Source organism: Peromyscus maniculatus, chromosome 18, assembly GCF_049852395.1.
Source record: "Peromyscus maniculatus bairdii isolate BWxNUB_F1_BW_parent chromosome 18, HU_Pman_BW_mat_3.1, whole genome shotgun sequence".
NCBI lineage: Eukaryota > Metazoa > Chordata > Mammalia > Rodentia > Cricetidae > Peromyscus > Peromyscus maniculatus.
Window position 1 is genome coordinate 41,841,702 of NC_134869.1, and position 18,954 is coordinate 41,860,655.

General features: G+C 48.9%; 2 protein-coding genes across 3 annotated transcripts; one reads left to right on the top strand and one right to left on the bottom strand.

Annotated features, from left to right (window-relative positions):
• Window positions 1–55: 55 nt before the first annotated feature.
• On the bottom strand, window positions 56–11,183 carry Pmel (premelanosome protein). Its single transcript, XM_076553973.1, has 12 exons — window positions 10,885–11,183; window positions 9,940–10,795; window positions 5,881–5,991; window positions 5,593–5,739; window positions 4,312–4,446; window positions 3,964–4,125; window positions 3,045–3,716; window positions 1,895–2,011; window positions 1,614–1,698; window positions 1,303–1,508; window positions 1,120–1,207; window positions 56–279 (listed from the first exon to the last, which is right to left on the bottom strand). Exons 2-12 carry the CDS (start codon window positions 10,010–10,012, stop codon window positions 135–137), a joined length of 1,941 nt encoding a protein of 646 aa, XP_076410088.1. The 5' UTR covers window positions 10,013–10,795; window positions 10,885–11,183; the 3' UTR covers window positions 56–134.
• On the top strand, window positions 11,143–18,299 carry Cdk2 (cyclin dependent kinase 2). Of its 2 annotated transcripts, XM_006987324.4 has the most exons (8): window positions 11,143–11,525; window positions 12,235–12,312; window positions 12,406–12,526; window positions 13,697–13,867; window positions 14,844–14,945; window positions 16,110–16,253; window positions 16,557–16,760; window positions 17,006–18,299. In XM_006987324.4, the coding sequence occupies exons 1-8, from the start codon at window positions 11,410–11,412 to the stop codon at window positions 17,108–17,110; spliced, it is 1,041 nt and encodes a 346-aa protein (XP_006987386.1). In that variant the 5' UTR covers window positions 11,143–11,409; the 3' UTR covers window positions 17,111–18,299. The 2 variants fall into 2 exon arrangements, with proteins under 2 accessions (XP_006987386.1, XP_006987385.1); XM_006987323.4 differs by lacking the exon at window positions 16,110–16,253 and having other exon boundaries at window positions 11,148–11,525.
• The last annotated feature ends 655 nt before the right edge of the window (window positions 18,300–18,954 follow it).

Sequence of the window (18,954 nt, forward strand, 5' to 3'; positions counted from 1 at the left end):
CCCTTTAGAGACAGATTGAAGAGAAAACAAAACAAACAAACAAAAACCCCTAGCGCAAGGTTCTGAGAATTTATTTCCGGGATTGGTCGTCTCCAAGGGAAGACCGCAGGAAACGCATAGCATCGTGAGGGTACTCAGACCTGCTGCCCGCTGAGGAGCGGACTGTTTTCACCGATGCGGCGGCGAGTGCGGAAGACTGGGGGCAGGCGCAGCCAGTGGGTGCGGCCGTGCGGCATTTGGGAAGCAGGGTGAACTGAGCCCTGCTGCGTGAGTCTGCGCCTAGCATGGAGAGAAGGGGAAGTGGTCAGCAGTGGCATCCTGCCTGTGCACATCCTGCATCCCAGGTTTATGGCCGTGGCTGTGGTTCCTTCCCCTCTCCCTTCCCCTACCTAGTGCTCATCTACTCTTGTCTCTCTAGCCCCTGCCATCCATCCCCCCTCACCCCTATAAATGTCTCCACTTTGAGGCCCTTAGCATCTCTAGCTAGCTGGGGAGTCTGACATCCGCCTCACCCCAACACCTCCCCGCTTCTGGAGACACGGTCTTACCATGTAGCTCTGGTTGTCCTGGAACTCACTCTGTAGACCAGACTAGCCTCAAACTCACAGAGATCCGCCTGCCTCTGCCTCCTAAATGCTGAAACTAAAGGCGTGCGCCACCACATCCTGCTGAATCTACCTTTCTCATTGGTGAATAACTTGCTTCACCCCAACTGCCCTGGTTTTGTTTTTAACTTTTATTTACTTGGAGGGGGGGCAGCCCATACCACGGTACACACGTGGAGGCCAGAGGGAAATTTTGGGGAATTTGTTCTCTCCTATCCTATGGGCACCAGGGATTGATTCCAGGTGGTCAGCCTTGTGGCAGGTGCCTCCCCACCAAACCAAACCTCTGACCCACTCTTAATAGCAACCACAGCCTCACATCATCAATTGTTTCGCTCCCCAAGAGGCCTGCCCACATAGCTTCTAATACCATTAATCGTCAGACATTTAAAGCTACTTCAAAGGTACCACAGGACTTCCCCACCTGGGCTCTCCAGGACACCATGCTGTCACCCCTGAAGGAAGGGTGGGTGGTGGTGATAGTGGATGAGGACCAGGATGGCAGGGCTCTTACCTATAAATCAGAGATGCAAGGACCACAGCCGCCAACCCCAGTAAGACACCTACAAGCAAGGGAGCCTGCCCGAGGCCGCCGCCTTGACCTGTGAGCAGAACCCCAGATGCCGCCTCAGTGTCTGTCCGCGCCCAGCTGTCCTCTGTCCACTCCCGTTCTCCTAGTTCTTGTCTAAGTACCCACCAGGAACAACAATCTGGGTGCTGGCCACTGCCAGGCTGTTGGCGTCAGCCAAAGACACATTGAGGCAATAGGTCCCTGAGCCACCTCTCAGCACCTGGTGTAGGACCAGCTGGCAGTCTGGGCTTGGCGGCACAGGCTGGCATAGCCTCTGGGCAGGGGGCTGGCACCCTGCTGATGAAATGTCCACACAAGCTTCCTTGGGTAGCCTGAAAGAGTGTGAGGTTGCATCAAGAGATCTGAGAAGGGGCAGAACAACAGAGAGAAAGACAGTCATTCCAAAGAGTTCACGGGGCGACCAGCAGGACACTCACCCGCCCTGACAGGACACAGTCAGCTCAAACGCATCACCCTTGCTGGATGGCACGGCCTGCAGGATCTCAGCGTTTTCAATACCCTCTGCAAGGTTGCAACTTTTTAAATTAGTATTCTTCTACCAAGACCATACGCAAGAAAGCCCAAGGGATGCTCTTCCAATACTGTCTCTGCCGTTGGAGTATTCTCAAGTAAGTTCTCCCAAGGTATGCCACTACTACTGCCCGGCCCAGGCGGCTTATACCTCCCTTCCTCAGTCTCCAACACAGGCAAGACTCACGGACAATGTCCAGGGTGAGGGAAAAAGAACCATATCGATACAGAACACAATCCAAGGGAACTTGTCTCTTCACAAGCATTAAGGTGTCTGTGCCATCCGGTAGAGGGGCAATGGATCCTGTCAGGAAAAGATTTAAGGGGGCAAAGTCAGGAGATAGCACTCTCTTGGAGACAGAGACCAAGCAGGCTTTGCCCCAAGTACAGCCAAGGCTGCATGCTCCCAGAGTATGTGGGCTTTGAACCAGCAAAGATCTGGTAGGTCTCGTTTTATATATAAGGAAGCTATGCTAGAAAGGGAAAAAAAAAATGCTGTTTTTGTTTGTTTGTTTTGCCCACATAGTCAGGGAAAGAGAACACACACACACACACACACACACACACACACACACACACACACAACTCCAGGGCTGGAGAGATGCCTCAGTGGTTTAAAGTACTGGTTACTCTTGTAGAGAAACTGGGTTTGATTCCCAGCACCCACATAGTGGCTTATATCCATCTGTACCTCCACATCCAGGGGAAGGGACCTGATGCCCTTTCTGGTCTCCATGAGCACCAGGCACACAAGCGGTACATAACAATGTAGGCAAAACACCATACACATTAATTTTTTTTTAATGAAGAAAAAAAAAGAAATGACCAAAAAAAAAAAAAGTCTCCAGATATTTATCATGTCCCACACTGGGCTAGGTCTTGGACTAGACAGCTGGCCTGTGTCACCCCATTCAGCATCAGCTCTCGCTCATTTATTTTGCTTCGCAGGAGGAATTCAGGAGTGGAGGATGGAGAATCAGTCTGTCAGAACCTGAAGCATCTCTGCATTTATGCTTGAACAGGACATGTGATAGAGCTTTGTGAATGACCACAGGCTGTCCCCTTGGCTTCCTAGCCGTTATCCTTGGAAAGGGGGGAAAATCCAGCTCACTCTTCCCCTGTGACTTGGGGTTGGGGGGGCGGGAATCTCATTTCCTGAACGCTACATCTCTTGCATGCACTTGAGACAATCTGGAGGCTTTAGAGCTAGTGAGAATTCCGAGGCGGCCACAACGCTACAGAAAGGACTGGTGAGGCGTCTGGATCTTGGGTGAAGACTTCAGAGTAGAGAACTGACAGATAACCCACCTCCTGGAACGTCATTCACGTGTTCTTACCTGTGGAACTTTCTGTAGGCAGGAATGGGCTAGCATCGGGACCCTCGGGTTCAGGGGTGGGTAACTCTTCAGTGGTAGTTCCCGCCAACTCCGTGGCCGTTGCCTGCGCAACTGTGGCTCCAGAGGCCCTTGTGGGTATGGTACCTACACCCTCTACGGTTGACATCTCTGCCACGGTGGTGTCTAGGACCGCGGAGGTCAGCCGCTGCTCAGAGGTGGTCGTAGCTGTGCCCTCTGCGGTTGGCATTTGTACAGCTGTGGTCCCAGAGGGCTCAGTAGTTGGCATCCGGCCAGCTGTGGTCCCCCCAGCTTTTGCAGTGGTCCCCTGTCCAGATGTGGTCCCGGGTGTCTCCGCAGTTGGCATGTAGCCGTCTGTGGTACCTGGGACTGGGGAGGAGCCACAGGAAACCAGGGGGATGGCAGCCTGCAGGACCACCTGGGCAGTGGCGGAGCCGGACTCCAGATACGTGTGAGTGACCTCAGCTGCCCGAGAGATCAGGGCCCCAGAGCCGTCTCCAAAGTCCCAGGTGAAGGAGAGGTCAGCCTCAGCCAAGTAGCCGCTGGGATCGTGCAGCTGAAGGGCAAAGAGGAGCGGCTGGTTTCTCAGGAAGCGCTTGTTTCCTCCATCCAAGGCCCGCAGCTGGGACACACTCACGGAGAAGGGGACCTGGTCTGGGGTTGGAGCCAGAAGAATTAAGAGCCGAGCCTGAGCCACACCTTCTTCACAGCCACGTTCTCCACACACACACACACAAAGCTGGCTAGCCAGGTCTTTGTCTCTAAGGCCCACGTTTCTCTGCCCAGGTCTCTGTGCCCCTCCCCGCGGAAGGTTGGACATCCCTTCCTCTTTCTTGTCCAAGCCAGCCTCCCTACCTCATGCCCTCTGCCGGCCTGGCCTTGTTCCTCTCTAGGCTCTTACCGGTAATGGTGAAAGCCGAAGTGGAGTGAGCAAGGGGCACGTAGCTCTGGGCCCCTCGTCGGTGGTACACGGTCACTTCCATGGTGTGGGTGCCCAGCCTCGCGTGGCCTGTTGCAATGCTCAGCCTGGACACTGGGCCCCCCAGCACTTGCCAGTATTGTCCTGAGAGTTTCCGAGACAAAAGCAGAGAAGTGTGGGGGGGGGGGGACGCAACTGGTTAAAGAGGACGGAGAGGTACGGTTTGAAAAAGGCTCCAGAGAAGGGAGGTTGAGGATTCCCTCCAGGTGTTTGGAAGGGTGGGTTGCTTGGGTAGGATTATATTGGGAAGGGGTGGCTAGGAGGTCTCACCCCAGGTCTTCCAAACATAGACAAAGCTTCTTCTTGGAGGCGGAGGACCAGACGGGCAGGGTCCACCATCAGGGAAGATGCAGGCATCCTCAGGTTCCTGTGGATACACTGGCTGTCCTCCCCACACCTGGCTCCCTGGAAGGTAGATAGAGTCAACCTCAAGCCCGGGCATTCTTTTGTGCGCACTCAAACTCCTAAAATAGTTCCTAGTGGAATAGTACTGTAGAAGTACTCCTTAGCTGGAACTACGATCTCCACACTCTAACCCACATGGGATGGTAGTTGGAGAGTGGGGATGTATGGAAAGCACAACCTGAGACTCACATGCATATCGAACATAAATAAAAGACTGGCTAGCCTTAGAATAAAATGTTTACAATGGCTCTCTTGAGATTAAGAGCAGCAGCAGCTAACATTAAATATTTACTGTAAGTCCATGCAACCCTGCTGAGCGCTTTGTTTTTATTTATTTATTTATTTATTTATTTATTTATTTTGGTTTTTCGAGACAGGGTTTCTCTGTGTAGCTTTGAGCCTTTCCTGGAACTCGCTTTGGAGACCAGGCTGGCCTCAAACTCACAGAGATCCGCCTGCCTCTGCCTCCCGAGTGCTGGGATTAAAGGCGTGCACCACCACGACCACCACCACCCAGCTTTATATAGATGAGCCTGTTTTCATCTTGATAATAATCTGTCAAGGTGCCACACCCACTTTATAGGCAGGAAAACAAACTCACAGCAACTTACCCATCCAGGGTCACATCTAGTGATGGATTAACATGTAAGCCCATGCAACTTCAGGAATCTGCTGTTCTCTAATTTGGAAACTGATTTTATCTGCATTTTCTAATTTTAGTGCAATAAGTATATACTACATTTTATATATTTACAGTATATATTGACTGCATTGAATATAAACATAATTTTTTAAAAGAGTCTATGAGGGATAACGGTAAATGGAATAGCACTTGACAAGCATGTGTGAAGGCCTAGGTTTGAACCCAGTACTGTTAAAAAATAGAAGAGGAACCGAGTGGTGGTGGTACATGCCTTTAATCCCAGCACTTGGGAGGATCTCTGAGGCCTGGTGTACAGAGCGAGTTCAGGACAGCCAGGACTACCACAGAGAAACCTACCTCGAAAGAACAAAAAGAAGAAAAGGAGGAGGAGGAGGAGGAGGAGGAGGAGGAGGAGAAAGGAGGTTTTCTCTGGGTTTACTGGAGATACCTGGGAATCTGAGCCCCCGGAATAAGGTTCAGGAGGTACTGAGAGAGGTACTAACCATTGACGATGGTGTTGTTGGCCCAGATAACCTGCCCATCTGGCAGTACCTTTTGACCTTCAGGGAAGTGTAGGGTAATGGAAAAGGAGGCATTTGCACCAAGCAGCGTAGGTCCATCATTTCTGACCTTCAGAGACACCTGGCCACCTGGGAAGGGAAGCTGCATTAGCTGAGAGGCTGGCTTCTCCTCTCCAAATCTCTCTGCCAACCTGCTTCACTTTAACTTAGTCCTTACTCTCTTCCTATCCAGTTCCCACCGTGCCTTTCCCCAGAAGATTCAAATCCTACCTCTCCAGCAGTCAGGCCCCTGCACCTCTGTCCACTCAGGGTACAGCTGCCTGTTCCAGGCATGAGTTCTAAGTTGCCGTGGGACACCAAGCCAGTCCTGGTTCCTGGATCCTAAAAGGAATGTTCCATAAGATCCTAGGATCTACCACTGGTTGAGGTATTCTCAACCCTCTTCTTAAATTTTCTTTAAATGCTTTTATTAAAAATGTTTAGCTGTGTGTAGTGGTGCATACATTTAATTCCAGCACTCAGGAGGCAGAGGCAGGAGGATCTGTGAGTTTGAGGCCAGCCCGGCTTACAGAATGGGTTCCAGAACAGTCAGGGCTACACAGAGAGACCCACTCTCAAAAAAATTACAGAAACAAAAAAAAAATTTGTGTTTTGTTTTGTTTTGTTTTTGACAGAGTTTCTCTGTGTAGCTCTGGCTGTCCTGAAATTTGCTCTGTAGACCAGGCTTGCCTTGAACTCATAGAGATCCTCCTGCCTCTGCCTCCCAAGTGCTGGGATTAAAGGCACGCATCATCACATCCAAAAAGCTTTTTAAAATTTTCATTTATTTAAATTATTTATTTCTGTGTCTGTATGCTCACGTACACACACGCACACACATGCACACACACACACTAGACCATGGGGTATATGTGGAAGTTGGATAAATTTAATTAAAGCTTGAAAAGCTTATGGTACTAAAGATTGAGCCCAGGGTTATAAGCACATTGGGAAACACTTACTTTTTGTTGTTCCTCTGGCTGACCCACACTGTGAGAAATGAGGCTGAGGAGATGAGTTAGAGCAGTGGTTCTCAACCTCCCTAACACTGGGACCTCTTAATACGCGCTTCATGTCGTGGTGACCCCACCCACAAAATTATTTCTGTTGCTGCTACTTCATAACTGTAATTTTGCTACTGTTACGAATCGCAATGTAAATATCTGTTTTCCGATGGTCTTCGGCGACCCCCGTGAAGAGGTCATTCAACCCCCAAAGGGGTCAAGACCCACAGATTGAGAACTGCTGGGTTAGGGACTTCAGTTCCAGTCCGAGGTGTACAACCTTCCTTCTTTGCAGGTAGTTGGTTTTCAGTTGTTGTTGGTGGTTTTGTTTGAGACAGGTCTTCTGTGTAGCTTAGGCTAGCCTAGAATTCCCCATTCTCCTGCCTCTGCCTCCTGAGTGCAATCACAGATGCTACACACCTGGTGCTTTTCTGTTCAGATTTGTTTTGTTATTTTGAGACAGGGTTTCTCTGTGTAGCTTTGGAGCCCTTCCTGGAACTCACTCCGTAGCCTAGGCTGGCCTCGAACCCATAGAGATCTGCTTGGCTCTGCCTCCCGAGTGCTGGGATTAAAGGCATATGCCGCCATCGCCCAGCTTGTTCAGATTTTTTTTTAAAAGAATATTCATTCTTGCCAGGCAGTGGTGGCACATGCCGCCTTTAATCCAAGCACTCAGGAGTCAGAAGCAGGTAGATCTCTGTGAGTTCAAGGCCAGCCTGGTCTGCAGGGCTAGTTCCAGGACAGCCAAAGCTACACAGAGAAACCCTATCTTGAAAACCCAAATATATTATATATTGTTTTCTTATGTATGTATATATATATATAATATATATTATATATTGTTTTCTTATGTGATTGTTTTGCCTGCATATATGTCTGTGCACCAAGTACATGCCTGATGACCCCTGAGATCAGAAGAGGACATCTGATGCTCTGAGTCTGGTGTTACAAACAGTTGTGAGCTGTCATATGGATGCTGGGGATTGAACCCAAGTCCTTTACAAGAACAGCCATTGAGCTAACTCTTCAGCCCTTCAAAGTTTCCGTTGTTTTTTTTTTTTTTTTTTTTTTTTTTTTTTTTTTTTTTTTGAGACAGGGTTTCTCATTGTAACAGCTCTAGCTGTCCTGGAACTCACTTTGTAGCCCAGGCTGGCCTCGAACTCACGGCGATCCACCTGCCTCTGCCTCCCAAGTGCTGGTATCAAAGGCATGCGCCACCACTGCCCAGACAGAAAATTTTTTTATAACATGGTGGTATTTGTATTTTAAAAAGGCCACTGTGGCATCAGGAAATGGTGGTTCACAAAAGTAATCTCAGTCCGTACTCAGGAGCCTTTGGCAAAAGACTCACCATGAGGTTAAGGCCAGCGTGAACTACATAAAAGTTCCAGACTAGCCTGGTCTACACAACTTTGTCTCAAAAGAAAAGAAAAGGAGAAGGAGGAAGAGGAGGAAGAGGAGGAGAAGGAGGAGGAAGAGGAGGAGAAGGAGAAGAGAAGAAGAAGAAGAACAAGAAGAAGAAGAAGAAGAAGAAGAAGAAGAAGAAGAAGAAGAAGAAGAAGAAGAAGAAGAAGAAGAAGAAGAAGAAGGAGACGATCACTGTGGCAAAAAGGAGGGAGGAATGAGTAGACCCAGGTTGGAGGTGTGGACAAAGCAGACATGATTATTATAATTAAATTGAGTATAGTGTCTCATGTCTGTAATCTTAACACTCAGAAGACAGAAGCAGGAAGATCACTGCAAAGTTGGAGGCCAGCCTGGTCTACATAGTAAGTACCAGAACAGCTGGGGTTACACTGGGAGACCAGAGCTAAACGTATATCTGACAAGAGAAGAACTGTAATGGGCTTCCACATCCCTTCACCCAAATCCGACAACTACCCGCATTTTGATACATTTGCTTTATCCTTATTAGCTGGTGTTTTTGTCTATGTATTCAGAAGAAATTCTCAGGCAAGCGAGATGGCTTATTAGGTAAAGACACTTTCTGCCTAGCCCGACAACCTGAGTTTGATTCCCCAGACTCACGTGGTAGAAAAAAAATAATAATTAAAGTCAGTGTTCAAAATGTAAGCACAGTACCTTAAGAGCCTCAGAGGTGTGGGTATGAACCGGACATTTCCAAAATACATTAAGGCACTTAGCAAAAGAGGAAAAAAAAAAAAAAAAAAAAAAAAAGGCTGGCAGCACAAACCTGTCTGTGATTCTGGCACCCAGGAGGGAGAATCAAAAGGATCTCCTACGAAGTGAGTTCAAGGCCAGTCTGGGATACAAGGGACCCAAGGAATGAAAAACCAACCAAACAAAATCCCTGGAAATTGCAGTACAAATGAAGAAGCCAGAGCAGGGAACTTTCTAGAAGTTTGTGAGACCAGGGATCCAGAGAGAGAAAAGGAGGCTGTGATATGATATGATATATGATATGATATGATATGATATGATATGATATGATATGATATGATATGTAGGATATAGTATATATACTGTAGTATAGCAGAAATTGTCCTTATCCCGATTCTAACGTCCACGGGGAAGCCAGAGATGCTGCTGGGGGTTGGTCTGTGGTCATCTCAGAGAGTGTTCGACCACTGAAGCAAGAGCAGTCATAAGACATACCATTCTTTTCTGACTGCCACCCTCCCTCCTCAGCAGCACGGGACATTCCAGACCCTCTGGCCACCCTCAGCTCCCTCCCCTTTGCTCCTGTCACGAGGCCTCAATCCCCCAGAGTCCTTTCATGTGATGCTCAGCTGAGACCCTTCTGCTTGTCTCTCCCAGCCCTGGAATGTAAGGCCTGGGCCATAGTCATCCACACCCACCCAAGTGCAGAAGGCGGCATCAGCTAGGTCTTATTGGATACCACATTCTCTTTCTTTCCACCTTAAATCTACCACAAGCACTGAAGATATTATGTCAAGGATCTCCCATTCATTTTACCTCCGTGGAGCCCCCGTTCCAGCTGCCTGTCTTAGGAGGCCTCAGAATTACTGCTGTGCCTTCTTGTCCCTTGAGTCAGATAGGAATACTTCCATGCTCCATCCTAAATTTCACATATAAAGCTGGGCGCCATGGTTTATATCTGGAATCCCAGTACTTAGGAGGTGGAAGCATGAGGATCAGGAGTTCAAGGCTATCCTTGTCTTGAACAAATGAAGCAAACAAAACTATATCCTCACCAAATCAAATAGGGCAAGCTTGAAATATTGACATGTCTTGTTAGAAGGGGGAAACCCCGAGCAGGTGTTCAACATGGCACTTGCCCCTGACCACCCATGCACACGCTTACCTTCTATGGCCCCCACAGCCAGCAGAGCACCCAGCAGGAACAGAGGGAGAGAGCGTCTTGTTGGCACACCCATCCTGTTCTTCCTTTCAGCAGCCAAAGGTGCCAGGGGGGTGGGAATGAACCCCTATATAGAAAGGGGTTCATTTGCATAGCCCTTCCTCCCATCGCTCTAGAGGAGGGGAAACCTGGGAAGCAGGAGAGGGCCAGAACTGATTTCAGTCCCTGGATGCTCCATTCTCGTCCCACAGATCAGTGACAGTTTCCAGCTCCACTAGGGTCGCATTCATCCTGACACACACACGATCGTTCTGGAAAGTTGACGGATGGGCAGCCACAATTCACATACTTCACAGTCACGATTCAGCAAGAGAGCAAAGCCATGAATTGAGTCAAACCACGCAGCTCCTTAAGACAGCAACAGCTCCTTTATTCAAAAGCAGTCCCAAGGGGCTGGGAGTGTAGATTCCCAGCCATAAATCAACAAAACCAACCAACGGACCACGGACCACTAAAACAGTGAGACAGGACTAAGCTAGGCTGAGAAACGACTTTGTTATCTAGCCTAAGAATCTTTTACAATAAGAGCCCTGGCACACAGGAGGCAATGCCAGACGGACCTTTGCTAGTTCGAAGCCAATCTGATTTTTTTTTTTTTTTTCAACGCATTCCAGCCGGCCGGGGCTGCATTAGGAGATACTGTCTCAAAAAAGGGGGTAGGAGTGCTGGAGAGACGGCTCAGCAGTTAAGAGCATATGCTGTTCTTGCAGAAGATCAGAGTTCGGCTCCAGCGCCCAAGCCTGTCGTGGCGGCTCACAACCGCCTCTAACTTCGGCTCCAGACGATCTGCGGTGGAAACCTAAACACAGACACGCACGGATGCACATAATTGAAAATAATATATTTATTATATATTAATATATTAATATTATTAATATATATATACACATTTAAAGATTCCTAGGTTTCTGCTTTTTAAAGGAGGTTCTCTTGGCTTAGGTAAGATTTAATCTCACTTAAGGGGTGGTGAAAACTGTGAGCGAAAGGTAAGGAAATCCGCAGACCAGGGACGACACCAGTTCCGGCCGGCGGAGCCCACACCAGGAACCGGGGGAAAGTCGCGGTGCGGCCCGCTCAGTTCGCCCGCCCAGGGCGGGGAATCGGCGGCGGGAGCGCGGGGCCCCGCCCCGCCCTCGTGACGCCGACCAATCGGGAGGCTGGGAGGCGGGGCCAGGGAAACGCGGGAAGGAGGGGCGGGGCCTCGGCGGGCCGTCTGGAGCCGTGGGGGGAGGCGGCAACATTGTTTCAAGTTGGACAAATTGTCAAGGGCTGAGCTCGGCTTGCGTTCCATCCCGAGCTGGGGCTGCCGAGCTCACCGGGGCCCCCAGGTCCTCCGCCCCGAGTGTCGGGCCCGTTTCCTGCAGGGTTCCCGGGCCCCGCTCCCGGGGGCCTGCGCCGCCTCGCTAGCGCTCCATGGAGAACTTCCAAAAGGTGGAGAAGATCGGAGAGGGCACGTACGGGGTGGTGTACAAAGCCAAAAACAAGTTGACGGGAGAAGTGGTGGCGCTTAAGAAAATCCGGCTCGACACGTGAGTGGCCTCCGGAGCCGGAACTCCTTTCCCGGGACCTCTTGACTGTCCGTCCCCCCCCCCCCCAGCCCCAACCCCAACCCCAACAGGCGGGTAGCCGTCCGGGGCCGGAAGGTAGCGGGGAGGGACTCCGAAGTGGAGGGTGTGTTGGCGGACGGTAGACGCTCGGGAGACTGTCCCGGGGCTGGAATTCAGAGAAAACTTTCCTCTCGAGCTCCACCCGGTGTGCCCCCCGATCTGCAAGCCCAGAGGCTTGGGAAGAGAGAGTCGGGGCTGAGGGCCGAGGCAGGGTCGGGGAGTGTTCATAGAGCTGGGTTATGTAGGAACAAGAGGATAATAGTTCCTTTCTGAATGGGGAGCTCTCCTCGCTGCTCCAGCCCCCTACTTTAGAACCCTCGCCCTCTTTCAAAAGAATGGCAGTTGAGACTCACTGGCCCTCTGGGGAGGCTGGGAGCTGTTCTCAACCCCCTCGGCTCATTACCTTTCCTCTGCTTCACATTCACCTGGAGGCTCCACTTACCTTCCACTGGAAAAAGAGGAAATAATTGACCTTAAATATGTCCAAAAGCCACACCCTGACTACCCAGGAATTAGCTCCTGACAGTACCTCCCTTTCAGACTTCCTGAGGGGTTTGGGGGAGATGGTATCTCCGTGAGAGAGCAGTGTTTGTGACCATATTCTCACCTCTGTTTTCCCAACCTCTCCAAGTGAGACTGAAGGTGTACCCAGCACTGCCATCCGAGAGATCTCTCTGCTTAAGGAACTTAATCACCCCAATATTGTCAAGTAAGTGTCAGAGATGGTCACCGAGATGACTTCTGTTTGCTTGGACTCACAATTTCTCTCCCTCAACTCCATTTCCTGGGCCTTCTCTTGCAGGCTGCTGGATGTTATCCACACAGAAAATAAGCTTTATCTGGTTTTTGAGTTTCTGCACCAGGACCTCAAGAAGTTTATGGATGCCTCTGCCCTCACTGGCATTCCTCTTCCCCTCATCAAGGTAATCCTCTTCAATTCCAGCCCACATATTTTGGGGAAACTAGAGGCAGGTAATTCGGGCTGGTAATGATTTATTTCAGCTTTTTTTTTTTCAGACTTTAGCACTTCCCACCCCACCCCCATCACATATTTATTTATTATTTATTTATTTATTTATTTATTTATTTATTTATTTATTTATGGGTTTTTTGGTTTTTTGGTTTTCCGAGACAGTTTTCTCTGTGTAGCTTTGGAACCTGTCCTGGATCTCACTCTGTAGACCAGGCTGGCCTCGAACTCACAGAGATCAGCCTGGCTCTGCCTCCCGAGTGCTGGGATTAAAGGCGTGCGCCACCCCCGCCCGGCTCTACTTCCCTTTATTTGTGTTGCTTTTCCTGCTCATTATAGTCATTGACCGTAGGATGGACACAAGAATCAAAATTGAGCTCCTGTGAGTCAACCTAGGCAGATCAGATAACACCCAGATAATGGCGCTGAGGGAAATTGGTGGGTTCCTCCAAAAAAATTTCCCACCTGTGATGTGGGAGAAAAACCAGAGCGGGGTTCACTGCTGGAGCTAATGGATGCATCAGCAGGTATATATTCAGCACACAGTTATCTAACACCTTCAATGTGCTAGGTGCAGGGTTTTGAAAGGGTTGCAAAAATTGAGTAATATCTGGTCTTTATCCTTGACAGGCTGAAAAATCCAATGAAAGAAGTAGCTATTAAAGGTGTGGTTATGTTGTAGCTATGTGTGTTAGCTCATGCTTGTAACCCTAACACTCAGGAGGCGGAGGCAAGAGGATGTAAGTACAAGGACAGCCTAGGCTACAGAGTTCCAGGCCAGGAAGACACTATCTTAAAAGCAAACAGGGCTGACAAGATAGCTCAGCAGGTAAAGGTCCCTGTCTCCAAGTCTGATGACCTGATGACCTGAACTCCCCAGGTCCCACACAGTACGAGAAAACTAACTCCTGCAAGTTGCCGTCCGATTTCCTCATATGCACTGGGGCATGCCCCCTCCCCCCAACAAATAAAAATGTGATCTAAAGAATGAAACAAACCCCCCCCCCCAATAGTGGCGTTATCTTCTAACATAGTTAAGGCTTTATTTCATTTTGAGGGCAAAGAACAAGTTGTGTCTGTTCACTGTGGCGATTGAACAAACCCCCCGTCTCTCCTTTATCAGAGCTATCTGTTCCAGCTACTCCAGGGCCTAGCATTCTGCCATTCTCACCGAGTCCTACACCGGGACCTTAAGCCCCAGAATCTGCTGATCAATGCAGAGGGGTCCATCAAGTTGGCAGACTTTGGACTAGCAAGAGCCTTTGGAGTCCCTGTTCGTACCTATACTCATGAGGTAAGTCCCTCTGTGATTTTCTTCTTTAAGAACCTTGGGAGATGTTCATAACAGTATTCACAAATTACCAAAATACCAGGGCAGGAGTTCCTTGGTAAATGGAATCTCTGAGCACCCAAGGGCCTTTTTTGTCTTCTTGATTTTTCAAGACAGGGTTTCTCTGTTAACAATCCTAGCTGTCCTTTGAAAAGGGCCAGGCTGGCCTCGAACTCACAGAGATCTGCCTGCCTCTGCCTCTGCCTCCGCCTCCCAAGTGCTGGGATTAAAGGCGTGCGCCACCACTGCCTGGCTAACCCAAGGGTCTTTACTTATTTATGTAAAGTGTATGAGTGTCTTGCTTGCATGTATGTCTGTACCACCATCCTGCCTGGTGCTCACAGAAGTCAGAAGAAAGTGTCTGATCCCCTGGAACTGTAGTTACAGATTGTTGTGAGCTGCCATATGGGTGTTGGGAATTTAACCTGGGTCCTCTGCATAAACAAGCCCTCTTAACCACTGAGCCTCTCTCTAGCCCTTAACCAAAGGGTCTTAGCACTGAATTCACACTATAAGGTTACCTATAATGGACTTAGATACTAAGCCAGGAAAGCTGGTTGGCATGCCATTTAAAATGTCTCAGATTTTTTTCCAGGAACATCCCAAATCTGGGGGTTCAGAATACATGGCTGGGGATAGAGAGATGGTTCAATAGTTAAGAACAAATGATGCTCTTGCAGGTGAACTGTGTTCAGTTCCCAGAGCCCATGTCAGGCAGTTTATGGTAGTCACCCTTAACTCCAGCTCCCAAGTTTCAGACACTTCCTTCTGGCCTCAGAGGGCACTGCACAGTTGTGTAAACCTACATAGACAATGCGTGTATACGCATTATTAAAGTTAAAAAATAATAATAAAATCCCTTGTTAAAAGAGAGCCGGGGAGGTAGAGCTGGGTTTTGCTGAACTGAGGGATGTGACCTTGTTGTCCTCTTGCTCCCCAGGTGGTGACCCTGTGGTACCGAGCACCTGAAATCCTTCTAGGCTGCAAGTACTACTCCACAGCTGTGGATATCTGGAGCCTGGGATGCATCTTTGCTGAAATGGTATGGAGGCTTGCCAGGTTCTCTCCAGCCCACTCTTGCCCACATCCAAGAGCAAAACCCATTTCTTGACCTGGCACCATGGCCCTTTATCACAGTGTTCTCTCAAGTGTCGCCACTATAGAGGTAGTTGCCCTGATACCAACTACAGTTTTAGAATATCCCTAAATAGATTTAGTTACCTAGTATATATCTCTTATCCCCCAAATGGAGCTAAATCCATTCTGTACCCATCAGCTGCTTGGCTTTATTTTTCTGTTTTTGTTGTTCTGTTTTGAGATGGTCTCACTATGTAGCCCAGACTGGCTTTGTAGTCTTCATCTTCTGCCTCAGCCCCGCTCCCCCCACTACCGTCTATCCCGTGGGACTGAGTTGACAGGCGTGAACCACCCCCTGGCTCCACCGGTGCAGCTGTTCCGCTTTAATCCTCAAAAATTTGGAAGAATGAATTCCATTTATTACAACAGGTGGCCCACAGGCCGCATGCTTCCAATGATATCTACAAATGTGGCCTCAACACAGAATCAAAAACTTACTTAAAACAGAGTGGGTTTTTATTTTGGTGGTGGTGGGACATTTTTGTTAGGTTTTGTTTTTTGACAGGGGTGGGGGCTTTTTGTTTTGTTGCTTTTTTGTTTTTGTTTTTATGTTGTTGTTTTTTACATTGCAACCAAAGTTTTCCTCCTCCCAATTCCTCCCCCTTTTTTTTAAAACTTGGTTTCATGGCATTTGAGCTTAACCTTTGTAGATGACAACATCATCTACAAAGTGTCAAAAGTTTGGACAGGTCTGATTTTTGTCTTCTTCATTAAACCTATAGACCTGTTCTTGGAAATAAGGAATTTAGGAAAGCTAAATGCATTCAGCTGATCCACATCTATCATTTTTGTAGACTTGGTCATGCCCTGCCCCCTCAACCTCTGGCTTTTCAGATCGAAGGATCCTTGAAGCCTAGCTTCATATGGGAGCTCTCATCCCATTGAATGCAACAGTGTGAAGACAGATCAGTAATATTTTTTTTTTGATCTTTCAATCTGGGTTGAAACTGCTGGGGGCTTGGAGACCATTAGCCTAGATATAGATATACATATAGAATGTGAATTTATCCGCCAGTACCTTACAGTTGCCCATATTCCTCTCTCGATTCATCAAAAAATATTTGTTAAGCACCTAGTGTGTACCCAGCACCATGCTAAGTGCTGTGGGGAACACAGAAGAAACGGAAGACACAGTCTCTGCCCGCTGTGCTCCTATCTAGAAGTGGCGGCATCACAAGGAGGGGGGATGACCGCAGTGTCTACCCCATACCCCGTGAGTGGCTTGGGATCCCTTTGCTACTTGTCAGTGGCACCCCAGACATTCACCCCCTCCCAGCCCCACCCAGCCTTGGGGATCTACGAAGCCACGGTTGGGGGAAGGAAGGAGGGGGCGAGGAGACAGATGAAGGGACTCCATTGTCTCAAGCTCTGTATGACCGACCCCATGAGAAGCCCTGGGGAGGGGAGTCATGGGGCCCTGCTGACCTTCCACTGCCTATGGGAGCCTCCTCTGTACAAGGAGCAGTGTTGACTGACGTCAGTGTGGGTCTCGGCCTTTCCTCTCTCCCCATTTCAGGTGACCCGGCGGGCCCTATTTCCTGGAGATTCTGAGATTGATCAACTCTTCCGGATCTTTCGGACTCTGGGGACCCCAGATGAGGTGGTTTGGCCAGGAGTTACTTCTATGCCTGATTATAAGCCGAGTTTCCCCAAGTGGGCTCGGCAAGATTTTAGTAAAGTTGTGCCGCCCCTGGACGAAGATGGACGGAGCTTGTTATCGGTAAGAGGCCGGAGTGGGTGCCTATATAACCCCTCTCCCATTCCCCAGAGAAGAGAAGCTGACCCACCGGACTCCCTTAGGATGACCCTCGTCTTTGATGCCTCTCCTAGGCTGGTTCAGAGAGGGGAGGAGGGAAATGAGAACTTGGTAAAACAACACCAGTTTCCGGGGTTTTGGGTACACCTGCTCTCTCTCCCCTGGTCCACTGCTACATCACTGAAGTCAGAATATATTTTTCCCTCCAGCAAATGCTTCACTATGACCCCAACAAGAGGATTTCAGCCAAAGCGGCCCTGGCTCACCCTTTCTTCCAGGATGTGACCAAGCCAGTACCCCACCTCCGACTGTGAGGTCCTTCCCAAAGCCCTCCTCACCCTTGGTCTGACTTGACTCTGGGCCTTTGGGACACACACAGGTCAGCCTTCTGCTCTTCTCTGGCTGTCTTAGCACTCACTTTTTCTCTTGGCCAGTCAGTTCTGGGGATTCAGAGGTGCAGGGAAAGATGAGACGAAAGGAAAAAGTTTTGGTATTAGATGCACTTAACCCGGCTTTTACCACCTCTCCCTCGTGGTCATTACCGAGGAGGATTGGTATTCAAAAGAAAACAAAACCGACCATTCTCTACCCCGCCCCATGTCAAGTTTTACCATCCCAGTCTTAGACTGTCATCATTGTTATGTCCCATGTTTAGGAAAACACACCCCGAGTTGCTGCTGCCACTGTTTTGTAAAGGCCAACCGATAAGCAGAAATCTCAGTTGGGACGTTTCAGAACCAAGCATCAGGGGTCTGTTTTAATGAGTTAGATTAAAAAAAAAAATAGATCCAAACAGTTTATACCTTAGTTTTAGTGTTTGGCCTCACCTGACAATCACGGAGGCCCATCTAGAGAAGCAGAAGACATGCTTCCCCTCAGTGCTGTCTACCTTCTGCAGGGAAGAAGAGTCAGGAGGGGCGGGGATTGGTCTCTTCACCGTGGTCTCACAAGGCGAGGTGAAAGACAATGGAGTTTTTCTTTTAGCAATTTTATTGTTTTCTGGTGCTGAGAGCTGCACCCAGGACCTGGCCCTCGCTAAGCAAATGCACCACCAATGAGCCAGATTTCTAGCCCTTCTTTGAGTTCCTCAGTTGTCAGAGGTCCCGGTGGCCACCTTCCTCCGAGTCGCCTGTCACTCCGTAGGAGTGGAAGTGAGGCTTCAGAAGTCATTTTGAGGACGCTGGTACTTCTTAAAGGCTTTGACCTGGGTAGGTCATTGGGGGAAATTTTCTATAAGAGAGTGGACAATTATATTTATATTTCAAGTTATAGTTTGGATATTTTAGTGTTTTTTTTTTTCTCTCTCTCTTTTTTTTTTTTTTTTTTTTTGTCAGTGTGGATGGATTTGTTACCATGTGCACTTTGGAATTTTGTAATTCAATTGTTCAAAGAAAATATTTCTTGTATGATTTTCTTCTCCCTCCACCCCTTGTCCTCCAGTTAATATTATTTGTAATTTAGTTTGTAATTCATTAAAAGAAATATTCTCGGTTGTATAGCGAATCTCCTTCATATTTTATCATTTATTTATTTACTGAAAGAATGGTGTGGGCAACAACCTGAATATGAGCCCGTGAGTGAGTGACCTCAGAGTCCTGTCCCAATGTCCTAATGTCCTAATGTCCGCCTATGCAGGACGTCCCCCCATGGTGGTTGTAAGGGCGAGCAAACTGCGTATTGTCCCCACTTGACCAGCAGGGAAACCGTAGCTTCTTTCCTACTTTTCCCCACCCACCAGCTAGCCCTTGCTCCCCCCTACACACACACACACACACACACACACACACACACACACGCACACGCACACGCACACGCACATGCACACGCACGCACGCACGCACATGAGTGGAGAACACTTTCAGTGTTCCTGTTATGGGCAACTTGGCTGAGCGGGCTTCAGGGGGCGTCACCCAACACCCCATTTCCCAGGAAGGAAGCTTTTCCCGTGTGTGTGTGTGTGTGTGTGTGTGTGTGTGTGTGTGTGTGTGTGTGTGTACATGTGTGTGTGTGTGTGTACATGTGTGTGTGTGTGTGTGTGTACATGTGTGAGTATGTGAGCGGGAGTGTAAGAGCGGCCCCTGCTCTGAACTGAGCCCCGGCTCCAGCCTAGCCTGCCCGAGGCCCTAGGAGGTTCAAGTGTCTTCAGACTACCCCAAAA